General features: G+C 44.0%; 1 protein-coding gene across 20 annotated transcripts in view; it reads right to left on the bottom strand.

The window, feature by feature from the left end:
* The window catches only part of OBSCN (obscurin, cytoskeletal calmodulin and titin-interacting RhoGEF), a 185,493-nt gene that overhangs the window by 154,919 nt on the left and 12,536 nt on the right, over positions 1 to 18,038 (bottom strand). For all 20 annotated transcript variants that reach the window (XM_084282486.1, XM_084282500.1, XM_084282501.1 and 17 more), the window contains exons 3-8: positions 14,237 to 14,506; positions 11,725 to 11,985; positions 7,964 to 8,266; positions 6,642 to 6,908; positions 5,678 to 5,953; positions 420 to 692 (exon numbers count right to left, since the gene is read on the bottom strand). In XM_084282486.1, the coding sequence (XP_084138612.1) occupies positions 420 to 692; positions 5,678 to 5,953; positions 6,642 to 6,908; positions 7,964 to 8,266; positions 11,725 to 11,985; positions 14,237 to 14,506 (1,650 nt within the window). The remainder of the gene's footprint in view (positions 1 to 419; positions 693 to 5,677; positions 5,954 to 6,641; positions 6,909 to 7,963; positions 8,267 to 11,724; positions 11,986 to 14,236; positions 14,507 to 18,038) is intronic.

Raw genomic sequence — 18,038 nt, 5'->3', positions numbered from 1 at the left:
AAAGAGATGCTTAGCTCTCCAAATCTCCAAGCTCCGACTTGTCAAAGGAGGACACAGGACTTCCATGGCAAGACTTTACAACTGCTTCAGTCAGGATGTTCAAGGATAATATAAATGCTGAGGCTATCCTTAAACTAAAAGCCCAGATGTAGCTTTCAGCCTGCTCACTACATGGAGTGTTCGAGTCAGGACTCCAACCCTAGCAAAACCTTGAGTGGACCTGAACATAGAACAGCATGGTTATATTATTTGCCTGTACTGTGGATTTGCAAAGGGACTACAGTAAGGTCAGAGTTTCTGAAATAGTACTGTGAAAACTTAGTCCAAAGACCTGGCAATCTACAAGGCAAGACAAGTAACTTGAATCAAGTTCTGAGTGCCTAACAGACTCTGATCCCATACTTGGATCACAAAATTACCTGAGACTTTTAAATCAAAAATAAGAGTGTCATCTCCAATTTTGCATGTGTATGTTCCCTCATCTTCTTTTGTCACAGCTGAAGCCACAAGCTTATGCAGTTTCCCCTTATCTTCCATGGTGAATTTCTTGCTGGCCGTGATTTCTTTGCCATCTTTATACCACTTAACCATGATGTTGGCTTCAGAGGTCTCAGAAACAAATTCAGCTTGTTTTCCAGCAATGGCCCTGATAACTCCTCCAGTTTTCTCTTTGTTTACGAAGTTTGCAAGTGCTGAAACAAAAATATGGACACATAGTGCTGGTAAATAATTGCATAAACATTAGAAAACATGCACATAAGGTATTAATTTATCATAAGAACAAATATCCATGTATAATTATGGATGTAGTCACTAGATTCTAATTCAGAAGCAGCCAAATTTTCAGCCTTTACAAACCATATACCAGATAATCATACATACAAAAGCCAGAAAACATACAGAGGCTAAGCCAAAGGGAGATGAAGTCCTAGGCAATTGGGCTTTAAGAAAATACCTGAAATAGGAAAAGTGAGGAAATAATTGAAACAAGCAAACTGGAAGGAAAGCGATGAAAGATATCCAATCATTCTATTGTAACCTCCTGGCAGAGAAATCAACTGCAAAAAAGGTTAAAATATAATCTAGATAAATAAAGTTAGAATAAATTAAAAATCTATGGAGATATCACATAGGACAGAAATGAAAAAAAAAAAAAAAACCTTTCTGGAAATCAAGTAAAGCACAGAAGACAGACGATGAATCTGGCATCTATTAATGCATAGTGGAATAATCAAGTCACTGACTGCAAAGATTCAAAAAAATCACCAGTATCCTAGCCAAAAATGTTAGCCTAAAGCCACAGTCCCACTTTACTCTAGATAACGGAATTAATCTTCAAACCTCTTGTTAACGTATTATTTTAAAATAGCACATATAATTAAGTCAGATTTTTGGGACCGTGCTGCCAAAGCTACTAAAATCAAAGTCTTTATTATGTATGCATTTTTTTTCTGCAATTTCAAAAATGTGCACACATAATACTAATTAAACAAATTTGTACCAAATGGCTGTGTTTTAGGAGCTCAAGAGCTAGCTGATGTACACTGAAGTTTCTGAGATCCTGTAAATATGTTTAACTCCATCCTATAATAATGTCGGATTAAAAAAATCATTTTTCGGAAGCTGTTCCCTTAACTGCACATTACCACTGCTGGATATAAGCCCAGTCCATGCAAATGCAGTTATTGGTTTTTGTTGCTGATACAGTCCATGGGACAGGACCAGCTAAGCACAGCTCTCACAGGATTTGCTCCAAAGGTGTTATTATCAGTGCTACCTCCTGGTGTAACGCATGAGGGCTTTCCTTATCTCAAAGCCTTCAGGAGACCTTATCAACAAGGGTGGATTTTGCAATTAGTTTCCCTCCTTTTAATTATGTATCATCTACCTGGACTTGTGCAAGGCATTTGACACTGTCCCTCATGATATCCTTGTCTCTAAATTGGAGAGACATGGATTTGAGGGATGGGCTACTCGGTGGGTAGGGAATTGGCTGGATGGTCACACTCAAAGAATTGTGGTCAACAGCTCAATGTCCAGGTGGAGATCAATGAGTGGTGTTCCTCAGGGGTCAGTACTGGGACCAGTTCTATTTAACATCTTTGTTGGTGATATGGACAGTTGGATTGAGTGCACCCTCAGCAGGTTTGCCAACACCACCAATCTGTGTGATGCTGGAGGGAAGGGATGCCACCCAGAGTGACCTGGGCAGGCCTGAGAGGTGGGCCTGGGCAAACCTCATGAGGTTCAACAAGGCCAAATGCAAGGCCCTGCATCTGGGCCGGGGCAATCCCAAGCACAAATACAGGCAGGCAATGAATTGGGAGCAGCCCTGAGGAGAAAGACCTGGGGGTGCTGGTGGATGAGAAGCTCAACATGAGCTGGCAATGTGCACCTGCAGCCCAGAAAGCCAACTGTGTCCTGGGCTGCACCAACAGCAGCGTGGGCAGCAGGGCAGGGAGGGGATTGTCCCCCTCTGCTCAGCTCTTGTGAACCCCCGCCTGGAGCCTGCACTCGAGCAAGTCCAGAGGAGGCCAAGTGGATGACCAGAGGGCTGGAGCAGGGTTGCTACCAGCCCTGTTTTTTGGGGTTCAGTAAGTCTAGTGTAGCATTTTCTATGGGTAAAGAAGTCATACCAGATACATTTAAACAATGAAGCCCCATTTCTTATTGGTTTATCTGGGGTTCTTCTTCCAGTGGGTTCTCTAGAGACTCAGGATGATGCTGCTTTCCCTTCAGCAGGAAAAAAACACAGTGTCTCTCTTCTACCCAACTCCTATGCCCATGAAGCCTGCGGAGGCTGAATGCTGTTGAGATCACCTCTCCACCAGCATTACCGGAACTTGTATGGATTAAAAGGTTTGGGAGGAAGAACAGGAAAATTGGTTTGTTCATGCATTTTTCCGTTACTTAGAAGACTAGAATAAAAAACTACAGCCACGGCAGGCTGAAAGAAACTTCTCAGATGTCCCGTTTTGACGCAGGAGGTCGTGTGTCAGAGGACGTCTGGCACGTGAAGTGTCACAGCAGTGTAGGGACTGCAGTGATAAATGGCAAGTGCACCTTCTAGCGGAGCTTTTTGGGCATCAAGCCCAGCATGTGGCACACCTCTGGCAGCAGCTTGACACAGAGGCCTCTCAGCAGCCGCGTGATGCCTGTGTGCTAGACCCAGCTGACCTGCAAATCAAATGATTTACCAGCTAGCTGCATCTGATTTACAGGAAGAACAAAGGTGACAATGCTGGAAAGTGAAATCGCGGGACAGCATGACATGGGAACTAGTTTTGTGAGCCTCATGCTGCAAGTATGAGATGTATCAAAGCTGATTCTCTAGTAATCAAGCTACAAACAGCAGACATTTAAGTCACAGCTTGCCAACACAGATTTTAAAATAATAGCATTCATTACTCATTTGATGGTCACATTACAGTGAAAAACACATAGACATGTCCATCAACTAATTCAATTAAATCCGTGGGTAGATCTGCCAGTGTGAAAAATTATGCTAAAGAGGCAGAGAGAGAGAAGAAAACCAAAATTAAGAACAGCTGCCAAGTGTAGACAGAAAGTTCCTACTACATAAATTTAGTCCCATTTTTCAATCTTTTTTTTTTTTTTTTTTTTTTTTCAGCAGTCTTCAGGTCTCTTTTGAGTTTGCCTTTTGAGAATAACCAAGCAAGTAAGTTTTCCAATGCCAAAATGATTATTAATTCCAATGCAAAAAAAAATTACTCCAGGGTTTTGTTGTTTCTAGAGATGAATGAGTGCGACAAGCCAGCAGAGTATGATGGAGAAGAGCCTCATACGTACTCAGTGCAGTCATTGCTGGGAAGAAGGTGCCTTTGCATTCCTGTAATCTGCAAGCAGTCCTGAAGATTTAGGACAAAACAGCAAATCTTTCTATGGAGTACACAAAGGATTCTCACTTAATGCAACCAACGCCCAGCACACTGATCTCAGAGATCAGACCTATAACCTTCAGCAAAACAGGTACCTGGGCAGAAAATTTAACCTTCTTTTTACTACTTTGTATTAAATGACAGAATGACAGCTAGGTAAAAACCCCTGTAACTCTTCAGAGGTCTTATCCTCTTTCAAATTTTGCATCACTGTCATAAAAAAAAAAAAAAAAAAAAAAAATGTTATTTACATCACCTCTTGTAGCTATCCTAAGAGAATAGCAGAAAAGTTAGGTTGCCCTTTCTCCCATCTTTTCCTTGATTTCTCCTGTATCTTAGGGACAGATTACAGAACAGAACAAAGAAATCAAATGTCTCTACAAAGTCAATTTGCCAGTTTAAATCAAAATAGCTACTGAACACACCCCAAATGATGTCTGATAATGGACTAGACTGTCCTGGAGTCAGGCTTTATACTCTGAACTTCAGCAGACAACTTCAGCAGACACCAGGTCCAGGGACCTGGTGCTTTTCAGCCAAATTCTGGTCCTATTCAAGGCAGACAAAACTCTCCTTTGAACTAGTTCATAAAAAACTTCCACAGATGGGAAGGATTGCGAGACAAAAGTTTCATTCCACTGGTTTCAGAGAACGGTTTCAGGACTCCACACCTTTCTCTGAGGGTGGTTGTGTAGTCACTGGGCCTGCCAGCTACAGAGACAGCATGCAGTAAGGAAAGTACAGCCATGAAGGTGGGAATAGCTGAACAACAGAGAGCTGTAAAATTGAACTGGTTCAAATCTGTCAAACAGGAAGCACTAATACGTGGTTTGTTCAGCCCAGAGCAGAGGAGACTGAGGGGAGAACTCATGGCAGCCTGCAGCTCCCTCACGAGGGGAGCAGAGGGGCAGGCACTGAGCTCTGCTCTCTGGGGACAGCAACAGGACCCGAGGGAATGGCATGGAGCTGGGACAGGGGGGGGTCAGGATGGGTGTTAGGGAAAGGTTCTGCACCCAGAGCTGCCCTTGTCACAGCATCAAGTCTGCCCGAGTTCAAGAAGCATTCAGGCAATGCTCTTAGATACGTGGTTTAACTCTTAGGTTGCCCTGTGTGGAGTCCAGAGATGGATTTAACAATTCTTATGGTTCCCTTCCAACTCAGGGTATTCTATGATTCTATGATATAAAGGAAATTATATTTTGCTGTTTGTTCCACACAGCCCTCTATCTGAATACCCTGCAAATAGCAATGAGTCAAGCCATTCAACCATGCCCTGGAAATGTCTGTTCTTATTTGCCAGGGTACTGACAGAAAACAAACAGATGAAAAAAACAAAAAACTTCCAAAAAACAGTGCCAAGATTACCTTGGTCCCTTCACCTTTAATCAGAGCTGAACTACCTCCTGAGTGATGTGCCCAACATCACATAGCAAGCAAAGGGCAGAGATGGCACCATGACCTGCCTCCATGGCTGAGTTTCTTCACCTTTTCACTACCTACAATTTAAGCTTATGAAATAAACCCTGCAGAATTTCAAGATGCCAGTTTGAGTGAAAACATAGCTCTTACCACCGAGATGGTGTTACATGCTATATTCACTCCCAAATTCTCCTACTCTGGGATCTTAGACATTGTCAACACTAGATGCCGATAGGAAGTTAAGACAACCCTCAGTTCCAGCAGCTCATGCCACCACCTCTGGTGCACTCCCTTTCTGCCCCTTGAAGACTCTGTTGGTCAGGAATAGGCCTTTCATGCAAAGCAGCCCAGTCACATACCTTTCACTGAAAGCTGAAAGACCATTTTATCCCCTTCGCAGACGCACTGATAAATTCCAGCATCCTCTGTTGCAATGTTGTGAATTTTCAGGATGTGCTTCTTCCCCACAGCTTGAAGTTCGTATTTTTCACTGGCCTTGAGTTCTTTCCCATCCTTCATCCACTTCACAGTAGTGTCTGTGTCTGAAAGCTCAGCCTGAAGCTTGGCTTCCTCACGCAGCCGAGCAGAGACCTTTTCTATATCTCTGCTCTTGTTGGTAAATCTCACTGCAGCACCTGTCAGGAACAAAGGCCTCATTATTTCAAGTTATATCAGGCTAGCATGTCCCTGATATGTGTTTGCTGCAAGACCTTTGAAAAAGTGTTAGTTCCTGTTCCTGCCCTCACAATTTTTTTCCCATTTCAGGAGATTTAATCTTTTTTTTTCTTTCAGATTCACTGAGAAAAAATGCACATCTTTCTACTGATTAACAATACTCTAAACGTGCTTCTGCAGAGATTTTCACCCAAAGCCAAGCACTTCCTTACGTAAGAAACATTTTATTCATTACCTTTTGCTATGCAATACTAGTAGATACAGATAGTAATGCTCCTTTACTTTTGAATGATTCCACTACAGCCAGAAAATCTAGCCAAACCTGGAGCTGAAATTACCAGTTTAGAGATTCAGCAGTTTATCTGGTAACTGAATCTACTGACTGATGGCTGGGAGCTGCAGAAATTCCCAAGCTGACATTAAGCAGTCTAGTTCAGATACCAAGCAGCCAGGTAGACTGACTCCCTCTAAACTCTGTGCTACCATGGTTAGGTCATTACCAGGACCCACATTAGTCCATATGCTGCAATTTCACATGTTTTGTACAGTCCAGGCCATAGTGCAGGCCTCCAGCCCCTGTTCTAACCATCAGGTCATAGCAACTGTCCCTTGACTGGAAGAAGAAAGGACAACGATCAAAGTAAATACCTCTCACTCTCATCTTGGTGCTCACATCAACATTGTTGGCAACAAATTTCACTTCTGCTCCATCATCGTTCTTGGTGACATTCTTTATGATTAGGTTGTGAGTAGTTTGGGTTCTCTTAATGATATAGGTCTCACTTTCCTGCAAGACTTTACCATTAAGGTACCAAGTTCCAGAACATGTTTTTGTGAGGTCAATAGTGAACGTGGCGTCCCCTCCAGGTACAGCTTCAACAGTTGTCAAGGGGGTTTTCACAGCCAGGACCGGTTCTGGGAAAGAAGAACAATTTGTATGTCTGAGACCAAAAGACACAAGACTGCCATGCTGGAGAACAGTCCTTCCTAAGAACAAAGTTCTCAAGGTAAGCAAGACATGAGGATAAAATCTTGCGTATTCTGAAAGCAATGCACAGTTGGTGAATGGGATTTGATTTCCATGTCTGCCATTAACAGACCTGTGGCACTAGATTAAGTCCTGTTTTCTGCACAGATAGAAAAACAAATATATTTTACTTTTTTTTTCCCCTACTATCTTTAAAGGCATAACAGACGTAACATTTGCTAGGCATCCTGAACCACCCAGGATCTCTAGCAAGTGTGCTATTTCTTTAATAAGAAATATTATTCTTAGATTTTAAAAGGATCTTCAGCAGAACACTAATTACTTTTAGATATTCTAGGGAAGCTCAGGCATAGGTGGTCAGCTAGGGAAAAGAATGACACAATAACAAGACAGAGTGTGATCTGGGTCTAAGTAGATATTGCTCAGTAGAACAAATCAAAGGAAGAGACAATCCCACTATACATAATTCTGTGGCATACTGGTACCCTAGAAATAAAGTAAAATACCCATATTTCTCATAGTAACTCTGAGACTGTAGAGAGACCAATAGAAACCTGTTTTTTAGGACCATATGATCATCACAGAAACATTCTTTAGGTGCAATTTCAGTACCTAATTCATATACTGAAGATTAAATCATAAGTACACCTTTATTTTTCCTTTTACACAAGCTCTAGAAGAGTTTCTAGAGTTTCTCTAGAACTTCCAGGCTGAAGATCCATTACAGAGAGCTCTGCCTCTCACACAGCCTGGTGTGAGATATTGGAATATAACCATATTCACAGATATACCACAGAAACCCAACTTGCACCATTTTAGTGATGGGCAGACATTGAAATGAGGTAGGAGAGCTAGAAGCGAAGGAAAAAGCCTTTGGAGTGCTGCTGCTCTGTACTCCTCAAAGACATGGGAAATGTCTTTAGAGCACCAACGTGGCAGGTCAGCACAGGCTGACCCATTTCTCTGGGGGTTTTGTGCTCACCGAGGTGCATGCTCCCCGGGAATTCCAGATACGGGCTCTGTCCATACGCGTTGACTGCAGACACTCGGAACTGGTAATCAGCCTCTTCTGCCAGATTGCTCACCGTGAACTCGGGGACAGGGACATGAGACTCGTGGCACCTCACCCAGGTAAAGCCAGTTAGTTTCTTGCGTTCCACTACGTAGCCGTCGATTGGAATGGGGCGGTCCAGCTTTGGAGGGGACCATCCTAGCGTCACTGAGGTTTCTGTTTTATTTTTTACCACGGGGTCAACTGGGGGCTGTGTGGGAGGTTTCTTGGGAGCTGCACAGAAAAAAAAAAAAAAAAAAAAAAAAAGGCAAGAAATTTATTATAGAATCATTTAGGTTGCAGAAGACTGTCAAGATCATCAAGCTCAGCCATCAAACTGACCTACTGAGTCCCGTCACTAAACCATGCCCCCTACTGCCACGTCTACACATCTCTGAAATACTTCCAGGGATGTGGACTCCAAAACCTCCAAGAATGGGTACTCCAAATGTTGGAGTGAAAAAGCCACTGTGTCTCACTGAGGAAAACTAGAGCTTCCACTGGTCTAAAGGCTGCCCCAGGTTAATAAACATCCGTAAAACCTTAGTGTGATGTGGAAAAGCAAGAGAATGGATGGAAGATCCTTTTAGGTTGCATTACACAGAGGTTACTATGAACAACTCACGGGCTTAAGCCTTCAGTGCTAGATACAGGCCCATGCCACCTCCTATACAACTCCTGGATAAAGCAGACTGAGGCTCAGTATGTTATTTTCACTAAGAAGAGGGATAAAATCACCATCAGAAATTGTCCAAAATTGTATGCACTGAACTCCTCTTCTACTTCCCTAGTGTGAATCCAACCAAAAAAAATGGGACATCAATGTGATTTTATCCTTCATCCACCTGCCTACTACATGTCATTTGTTGAACAGGGCATTGACCTGCAGTAATACTGCCAGCCTACTGGGATTCATCTGCTGTCAGAACTTCAACCAAACCAGAACTAGGTTCTAACAGGCTTAAACACAGACCAGCTAAACGACTGGGATGTTTCAGAGATAAAAGGTACACATGAATAAAGAGTGCAAGGGTTTTGGAATCACACTGTCTCACGGAGGTCTCAGTTGTGGGCTACGCAGGCTTGGCTGATCTCTGCAGCCACTTTCATCTGTGAATCTGTTCTGCCTCTGGATTTCATGCCACACAGACAGCCTTCTGTAAATTTTCCCTCCCAAGAGTGATAGCCATCAGCAGGGACCTCTGTCAGGAAAGGTGTGTTTTAGTAATCTGTGCAGAGCCAGCTTTTGGGGTCGGGGAATTAACTTTGAGAGGAGATGATGCAAAAGGCATGTCCCACTGGGGGACACTACAGCCAAGGAGATGTGGCTATTTTGTGGTACCTGAGGTCACATATGACAGATTTATTCCTGCAGGTAATTGCATAGCAAAGATTTACGTTCACCCTCTTATTGCTCCTGTAGAGAAGGCTAAAATCCTTCTCTATGTGCTTCCACTGACATGGACAAGAGGCTAGGAATTATCTAATGTGCTCTAGTTACAGATTACTGACCCAGTAAATGACTCATTTTGTTTAATTCTGGCTATTTGAAAGTCAGCTGTCTGGTTTAAGTCAGCCATCCAGACTCCAGCTGCAATCCTACAGAGAACAGCACACTCAGGAGCAACACATCCCAGCTTAAAGGTGTGTGAGGCAGGGGCAATGAGTTGCACATTGCAGATTCTCAAGTATTCAAGACTAAAGAGGGAGCTTGTGTGATGAGCCTAGACTGCAAACTGAAGTTTGGGAGATCTGAGCTGCTCTCTGCCTCAGTTTACCCATCTGTAAAACATGCATAGTAATAACACACAATCCTGAGCAACCAATATATAAACATTTCTTGTCTGGTGAATGGCATTAAACAGCTAACAACAATCTCATCCACAACAACAATCTCATCCAGCTAATTGAAAAAGATGTGGACATAGCACACAGTAGCTTATCAAATAGGCACAAAGTGTAAAAATAGGAAATCTCAATGTGATACACTTTTTCTTCATTACATAAATAGACACATAAGTGTTTTGGGGTGCACTGTTACCAGCCTGTCAGTGGCTGCTGGTCAGAGCTAGATGCCAAAGGTCCTGCTAACATAGCATTAAGCTGAAAACTAGACGCTGGAATTGGATCTCCTGACCTTACCATCAGAAACTGAAATGTAATATTTTGTTCAGAGATACCTGCTTGCAGGAAGACAACTTCTTCACTTTTTCTGTTCCATGAGTCAGCTCTTGCTTCATAATTTAAACAGCAGAGTCAGAAATCATGCTGAATATTGTCATTCCCATCCACGCTTGGTTGGATTGGTTACAGCTCAGTTACAACTTCCCAAATACCTTAGAAAATGCCACAATGCTAAGATGCTTATGCCTTTTTTTTCTCATTAAAACGTGTAGCTTAATAGCGTCAGAATGCCCCAAGCACTTTAGATAATACAACAGTTTTAAACTGTTATTTAAAGATTTGTTTTTACTACTCAGTAATTGCAATTTGGAGGTGCTGGTGGGAGAAAAGAAGTATTATTTTCCCTGAGTTGGTGTTCACATGCAGACTAGAACGGCAGTGGAGGCAAAACCCACACGTCTGGGAGACACAGTGCCAAGATACAAACACCTGCCTAATAAAATCAGGCAGTTTCATCAAAATTTCATTTCAGGTCTGTCATCAGCTACACTGCACCTGCTGCTACTGCTCTGCTTGGGACCCTTGCTCAGATCAGATTTGCCATCTGAAGGAATTCTCCAGCCAGCATATTATATCTGTTGCCCCACAAAAGGAAGGAAATTATATTTTTAGGAGGAAACATTTTTACTTTTTCTTACAGGTGTTTGTTTTTTCTTTTATTTTTATTTATATTTAATTTAATTTTATTTTATTTTTATTTTACTTCAATGCAAACAGCTTAGGAAGCTAAAATCAAAGTAATATGCTTCGAGTTTGTTGAACGCTTGCCTGCCCCTGAAATGTTTAGTGTGTGAGTGTGTAGATGTTCTTTCACAGATGTTTTTGCTTCCTAGAATGGAAATGAACTTCACACACTGCCAAAAATATTTGGGACACCTATCTACTTCCCTGTAAGAGCCAGCATACCCACAAGCTACTCTCCTGTCTCTGGAGATTCAGGACTTAGGGAATGAACTGAATGCTGGCTGACACTTCCCTCCAAATACTCACTGAAGAGAGAGAGAAAAATAAGTGGACACAAGAACTGGTAAATAGCCCTCAGATAAACTAATGATTTTGGAAAATGAAGGTCAGCTTGCAGACAGAGTACCCACAGCACTCTGTGCATAATGAAGCAAGATGACAATAACGCATGTAGCTTACAAATTGTTTTCTAAGCACCTCCCAGTGTGCAGAAATTACACATCCCTTACCACTACGTTGTGTATTCATTCCAGTTTATATTCATCCCAGTTGTCATTTTATATTCATTCCAGTAGGGAATGAGAATGGTATGGGGGAGACACATTTGTGCCATGCTCATTCCCAAAATGTGTTTTTTCTCTCTGTTTTGACCTCTCCATAACATCAGGTTGTCATTAGCCTTTTCTGGCAGGCAATGAACTTCCCCCTGTCTTTGGACAATGCATGACTTACCACGACAATACCTGGAAAAAATAGTGCTAACATGGGAGTACCTGCTTTCTGGGGAAGACACAACACCAAGGCCAAATAAAAGGGGAACTTACTGGTCACTGTGAACTGGGTAGAAGTCCTGCTTTCATCAGCCAGGAAGGCAATTTCGCCAGCATCTTCCATTGTACACTCTCGGATGATCATGGTGTATTGCTTGCCAGAGCGCGTGATGGAGATCCGATCACTGGCTTTCACCTCCTCTTTGTTTTTCAGCCAGCGGATGTTCTGGCATTCGTTCTCCAGCTCCACACAGAAGATGGCTGTATCGTTTATGGAAACCGCAGTCTTTCGTGGAAGTTTTTTAATGATGTTCCCTTTAAATAAGAAAGTAATTATGATTAGCAAACAGCAGATATGAAAGTGTCTGGTAACACGAGACCACCCAGACTACAGCTGTTCTAGCCAATAGCTCTCACCTAATCGAAACATTACAGACACTACACAGGCATTCCTAAATGAAACCCTAGGCTCTGTGTTATACAGAAGAGATAATCCCAAGGACTCATTTTGCCCTTCAAAGAGAGAAAAGCAATTTTATTTGACTACAGTCTCTCATGTTTCTAGTCTCATATGCAGTATCTGTTGTTGGGTAAACACAACGTACGTGGCTTTGCCAAGAACAGATTTGTCTGTGATATGGCTTGTATTGCCTGCATATTCTGGGAATTTGCACAAACACTCTGCTGAAGTAGGTCAGTCTTTAACCAGACAGGTCCTCGGCTGTCTCTGGGATTTTGCTTCCATTAAATGAGCAGTAAGTTACATAACCAAGAGGCCAGACACAGCAGCCACCTAACTTAGCAGAAAATACATTGACAGCCTCAGATTTCTTTTTAGAGTGAGCCCTGAAATTCACATGGAATTAAGTCACTTACTTGTGGCCTTTCCAAGCTACTGTGATTATGATTTACAAGAATAATGTCAGAGTTACAGGATGTGACTGTTCACAGGGGAATGTGTAAAATAAGGTCTGAAGACCAGCCCTATTGATGGATAATGACTGTCTCTAGCCCTGGAACAGTCCCTGCCAGGCAGAAGTGCCCTCAGTCATGCAAAGCACCTAGAGATACTTCATGAGAAGCAATGCTGAGCTGTTTCATGGAACAAACCAGACGTGTTGCATCAGGAGGATTCAGTATCTGTTTTCTGCTCATCCTCTCTGAAGCTCGACTGTGTGTCTGCCCTTGGCGGTGTCCCTCTCCCTGCAGTGCCGTAGAGCTGTGCATCCTGCCAAGCTCTCACACTCTCCCAACCCCACCCTGCTCTCGAATATTCTCCCCCGAGGCAGGCAATGGGATCCCCTGGTAAGCCTCTGCCTCCTTTCCCTCCTGAGAGCTCCACCTGGCCCAGTCACTCTCTTCTAATGGAGCTTGTTGTAGGACCACAGCACAACACAAATACCAGATGTGCTACCAGGGACAAACACATTTACAGTGTTTGAATGGCTTAGACATCCTTTTTGTTCTGTTAGGGTTATCTGAACTCTCAGGTGTCTGTGGGCTATATTACCCCTTCTGCCTTCACCCATACAAACTGTTAAGCCTTTGCTAATGACACAAAAAGGAATATGCCCAAGGATGCACAGCACCCAACTATCTTGCACCAATTTGTGTGGTGGAGAACTTCTATTTTCAGTGGAAGTAAACTCAGGCTTCAAACAAGACAGGAAAAGTGTGATTCTGTAGCTATTACAGGTCTGCAACTCACACTACGGAAAACACGTCAATGATGGCAGCGTAAGCAGTATCTAAATCAAAACTGCAGGTCCTGGAGTTGCACAGGTAAGTGAGCAAATCGGTGAGTTTGGAACTGATGGCCCCTTCTGCAGACAGGCCTGTGTCTCTGATGAGCACGTCCACTGGTTGTGAGACACCAACAGTGCACCCAACTCTATGCCTACATTAATTTCAGTCCCAAGTCACCAGTCTCAGAGGACTTGGACATGGATCTACACCTACATTTTACCCCTTACTCATCGGCCTTTCATACTCCAGAAAGCAGCTCCCGATGTCAGAGCTCTGAGACATGAACCTGGTTCCCAGTTGGAAATGAAACCGGTGATGACCACAGCCTGCACCACACATCAGACCATAGGACAGTTGCTAAGCCAACTTCCCAGCGTGGTCAGCACCACTCTCAGACCAGATTTACCATCGTGTCTGCCAGACACCCAACAAGATCCGTGTGAGACAGCACCAGGGGACACATCCTTTGCTTTGGATCATGTTAAGGGAAGTCTACAATGCCGGGCTGCAGCTCAAGGGCTTTGCCTTCTAGGAAGCCCCTTCAAGCACAGGGCCCCACCAGGTGACATGTCTTGAGCAGAAACACAATCTCTCCCTGCTCTGTGACCCCGTGTCCCAGATACGCCCTGGCAGGGGACCCAGGGACCCACTGACCCATCACACGTGGCTCTTCTCTCACTGTAAGGGAGTCTGCTGTTCTTCCCTACGCACACGCAGGGGATGAACGTGGTTCATAAGCTCACATCTGGAGGCTCACGTGTGCATCTGGCACTCAGTAGGAGAGGCTTGGCCCATCTGAAATAGTAAGATTCTTCCTTACCTTGGACAGACAGCTCTGCAATGGTCCTGCTCCCTTCTTTCATCTCACAGATATAGACAGCATCATCGTCTGCAGTGACGTTCTGGACGGTGAGCCGGCGGTACGTGCCCTCTTCCTCGATGTTGTATTTCTTGCTCTGCCGGAGTTTGGTTTCCTCCTTGAACCAAGCCGTCTCCGTACTAGGAACAGGTACCTCGCATTGGAAGGTGGCGGATTCCTTCTCCCGGACTTCAAGATCCTTCAGTTTTTCCTTGAAGGGTATCGAGGGTTCTTCAGGGAATTAAAAAGAGAGGAGAAATAAGAATTTGGGATGGTCTGGGGTAAGAGGCATGCAAATAAATAACTTAGTAGGAAAGACCTATCCCTAACACTCCTCACTAATGATATCGATTTGTACTGGGCTCCCATCCAACCCCAGAATCAAGCCCTACTGCAGTAGGTGATCTGCTCTTATATAAATATATATATACTAGATCTTATCAGAAGTATTTTTGAGGACTTACCTATAAATGAACCAGTGTCTGAACTGTTTACCTGCCCCACAACACAGCCCACGAGTCAGCTCTAATCCTGAACTGGTGCAGCATCAGGTCGGTAAATTCTGCTCTCATGGCCTGCTCGTCCTCTAACACGAACGTCTCTGCACCGTACTCGCTACGTGCTACAGGTGGGTAGGACACAGGGCAGCAATTCTAGGTCAAGGTGAGCAGCTGAGCTAATCAGCTGGTGCAAAAACCGATGTGTTAGGGGTCTTGTGTCAGAAATGAGCTCAATGGAGGGGTCTGAAATGGCACAGAAAGATGAGAGGTGTCTGTGCGGACACAGGCAGATGTGGGGGAAAGCACTGAAGTAGGTGATGGAGGTGCTCCCTGTTCTCCCTGCAAGCACCAAAGCCTCTGCATCTGCTTTGGTCAATGGCAATGAAAGAATGAGAGAAAAAGCCCGAGTCTCCTCTGCCTCTGCTTTCCTTCAACAACTGGGCTGCAACACTCTGGCTTAGGGAGACACCAGAGTGTAGATCAAAGGGCAGAACAGCTGCATGGCAGTGAGAAAAACATTTTATGAACAGAACAATGCAGATGCCATTTAATTCCCGTGACAGCTGAGCTGTGAAATCATCCTGATACCCCAGCAACAAACTAGAGAAAGGGGAACTGAACTGAACAGGGCAGCCACTGGTCAGCAGTGCCACCACCACGTCAGACGCTTGGATTAGCTCATGACGATGTGTCACCACTCGTGCTTCATGAGAAATTATGTCGTGATGTGTACCTCCACCTTCTAATAGCTCCTGCATCAGCATCCAGGCTGTTCTCATGGTGCCATTCCCCTCTTCTTGATCACACTCCCAGGCTGATAATTTCAGCTGGTGGCTAGCAGCTCGTAATGGCAGGTGTTAGCCTAAGTGTCAGGCAGGAGTGGATTCCTCTTATATTTATGAGCCCATGCCCACAGTGGCACATCTCAGAGCATGGCTTAAAACTTGCTTTGGTAATTAAGTGGATACCTGAGCCATTGTCTATCCCATCCTGTCCCCCCACTCTCTTTGGTGTGGTTTGTTCTTTATTGAACTCGAGCCCTGGAAATCCATGTTCAGTTTTGCAGGGCTCTTATTCCACCCCTGGCACAGCCAGAGCTGCAGCTGTCACGGACACCTCCAATCCTTCCCAGCTGAGCACAGCCTGGACAGAGATACCAGACCCTCAGGGCTTGGGCAGGACACCTGGAGGGAGCGATGCTGTATTACCTGTGTGATACTGAACCTGTGTGATTACCCCAGGACTGAAACCTTACCGGGAACCCATGCAATACCTTAGGAACAGGGACGTGTCTTTTTGCCTAATGTGTTTCGTTTCAAGGCAAGTCAAAGTCTTGCAGTCTTCCTGCAGTAACACAGACCTGCTCTGCCCCCAGTCCATGTATTAATTATCTTCCTCTTCCTCTATCCCATGGAGAATTCAGCCTCCTGCCCTGCACTCTTGTATTTCACATCTGGAAGCTCCCCACGTGGTTAGGGGGAACGGTGTGGATGCAGTTCTCATACTATGGGACCAAGCAGGAAGATGAGAACAAGCCTTTATCAGAAGGATGCCAGCCTTGAGGAGATATTGCTGTGTGAGACTGGAGGGACTCTGGAGCTGGCCATGAGAGCACAGGGGCATGTCCAAGGGCCAGAAGGAAATCCAAGATGCACCTGAGAAGCACACGAGCCTGTTTCCACATTTGGAGCAGCTGGCCATGTCATTAACCTCTCCCTTTACAGCCACCAAGCAGTATCTAAGGTAAAAAAAGCTACCCCAAGAAAAGGCTCTTAACTGTATAAACATAGGCAAATCATTAGATTCTTTCTTATGTGTTGCAGTAAAAGCACTGCTTTTCCAGACAGGGACAGTAGGTACAAGGCTATCTGTGCCAGCCTGGGGTCACAGATCTCCTCTGAAAACAGCTTTGCTTTCATTCTACTGATGTGCACACACATATTATTTTGCTCTGAATGGGGCTTCAGAGGGACAGCAGCTGACAAACTGAACTAAAAGCTGCAATTCTCCCAGCCCACTGCTCTTTTGGAGAGTTGAGGGAGATGCTCTGAAACCCACCAGTCTCCTCTTCCTGAACACACCTTCATGCCCTTTACACAGTCTAACCTGTGCCTGGTCAGCTGTCAGGCAGAAGGTGTTAATTGTGGTAACAGGACCACAGAAGGACCCCACTGGTCAGAACGGTGAGTTGCCCAGAGACCTCTACATCGACCTCTTTCACCCCACACTGGGCTGCAGATATTGCACATATCAGTCAGATAGTGACATTTACAGTGCAAATCCCCCAGCCCAGGGACCCTCTCTTACTTCTCTGCACAGCACCCAGCACAGCTCTCAGTTCTGTGTTGCAGCTACCACAAGCATTTGGGGAAATGTTGCTACAGATAACTACATTATTCTTGATCTCTCGGACTCCATAAATATTGACTGCTCAATTCTACATGCCTGTTTGTCACACATTACTCTTTCACAAGGTAATTCTCAATGTAAGCTCTTGTTAAGTATGACTAATATGGAGGATAAAACCATTGGGCTACCAACTTCTTTCCTTATCCAAAATACTCAAAATGCCCTTGGAAGATGAGGTGTGTTCATCTGAGGTTACCTGTGACAGTTTTCGCATAAGAAGTACCACCAGTTCCCATCTCTAGCTCCTATAATACCAGAGCTGGTTAGAAGTTTTTTAACATCAAGTAAAAACAGCAATCTCTGATCTGCCTTTCTGGGAGAATGAAGTTTGAAGTATGAAAACAAAGATTTTCTGATCACTCCGTATCAACCATTCATTCTCTAGACACATTTACTTCCATCCAAGCTCAGTGGTGCTAATTTAAGCATCTCTTCTACTTTGTTCTTGTAGCACCTGGATTCCCAACATGACTCATTTTCATTCACTGAGTGCCCTGAGAGGTCATTTAAATCCATTTCTACTGTCAAAATGAATTTATTTTTTTAATGATGAATCCTCCACAATTTTTTGGCTACATTTTTCTATTAATCTGTCTCCAGACAAAGCAGAAATACTCACCAAGGCACATAAAAACATTTCTAAAGAAGGAAAAATGAAAGACCTACAAAATCCTGCCTACTGGGAAGAATGTGAGATGGAAACAGCACAACAAAACCCCAAGGGAGCATGGAGCACGAGCAGTTCATGGAGTCAGTGGAAAAGCTGCAAGAGCTTAAACCAGCTATAAATTTGGCTGCTTGTCTTGAAAACATATTTCTCCAGAGTGTCATAGGCTTTTGTTTGGTCCATACCA

Source organism: Netta rufina, assembly GCF_964035555.1.
Source record: "Netta rufina genome assembly, chromosome: 2".
NCBI classification, from domain to species: Eukaryota; Metazoa; Chordata; class Aves; order Anseriformes; family Anatidae; genus Netta; species Netta rufina.
Note: the sequence above shows the minus strand (reverse complement) of the source record. Positions and strands in the feature narration are given on the sequence as shown.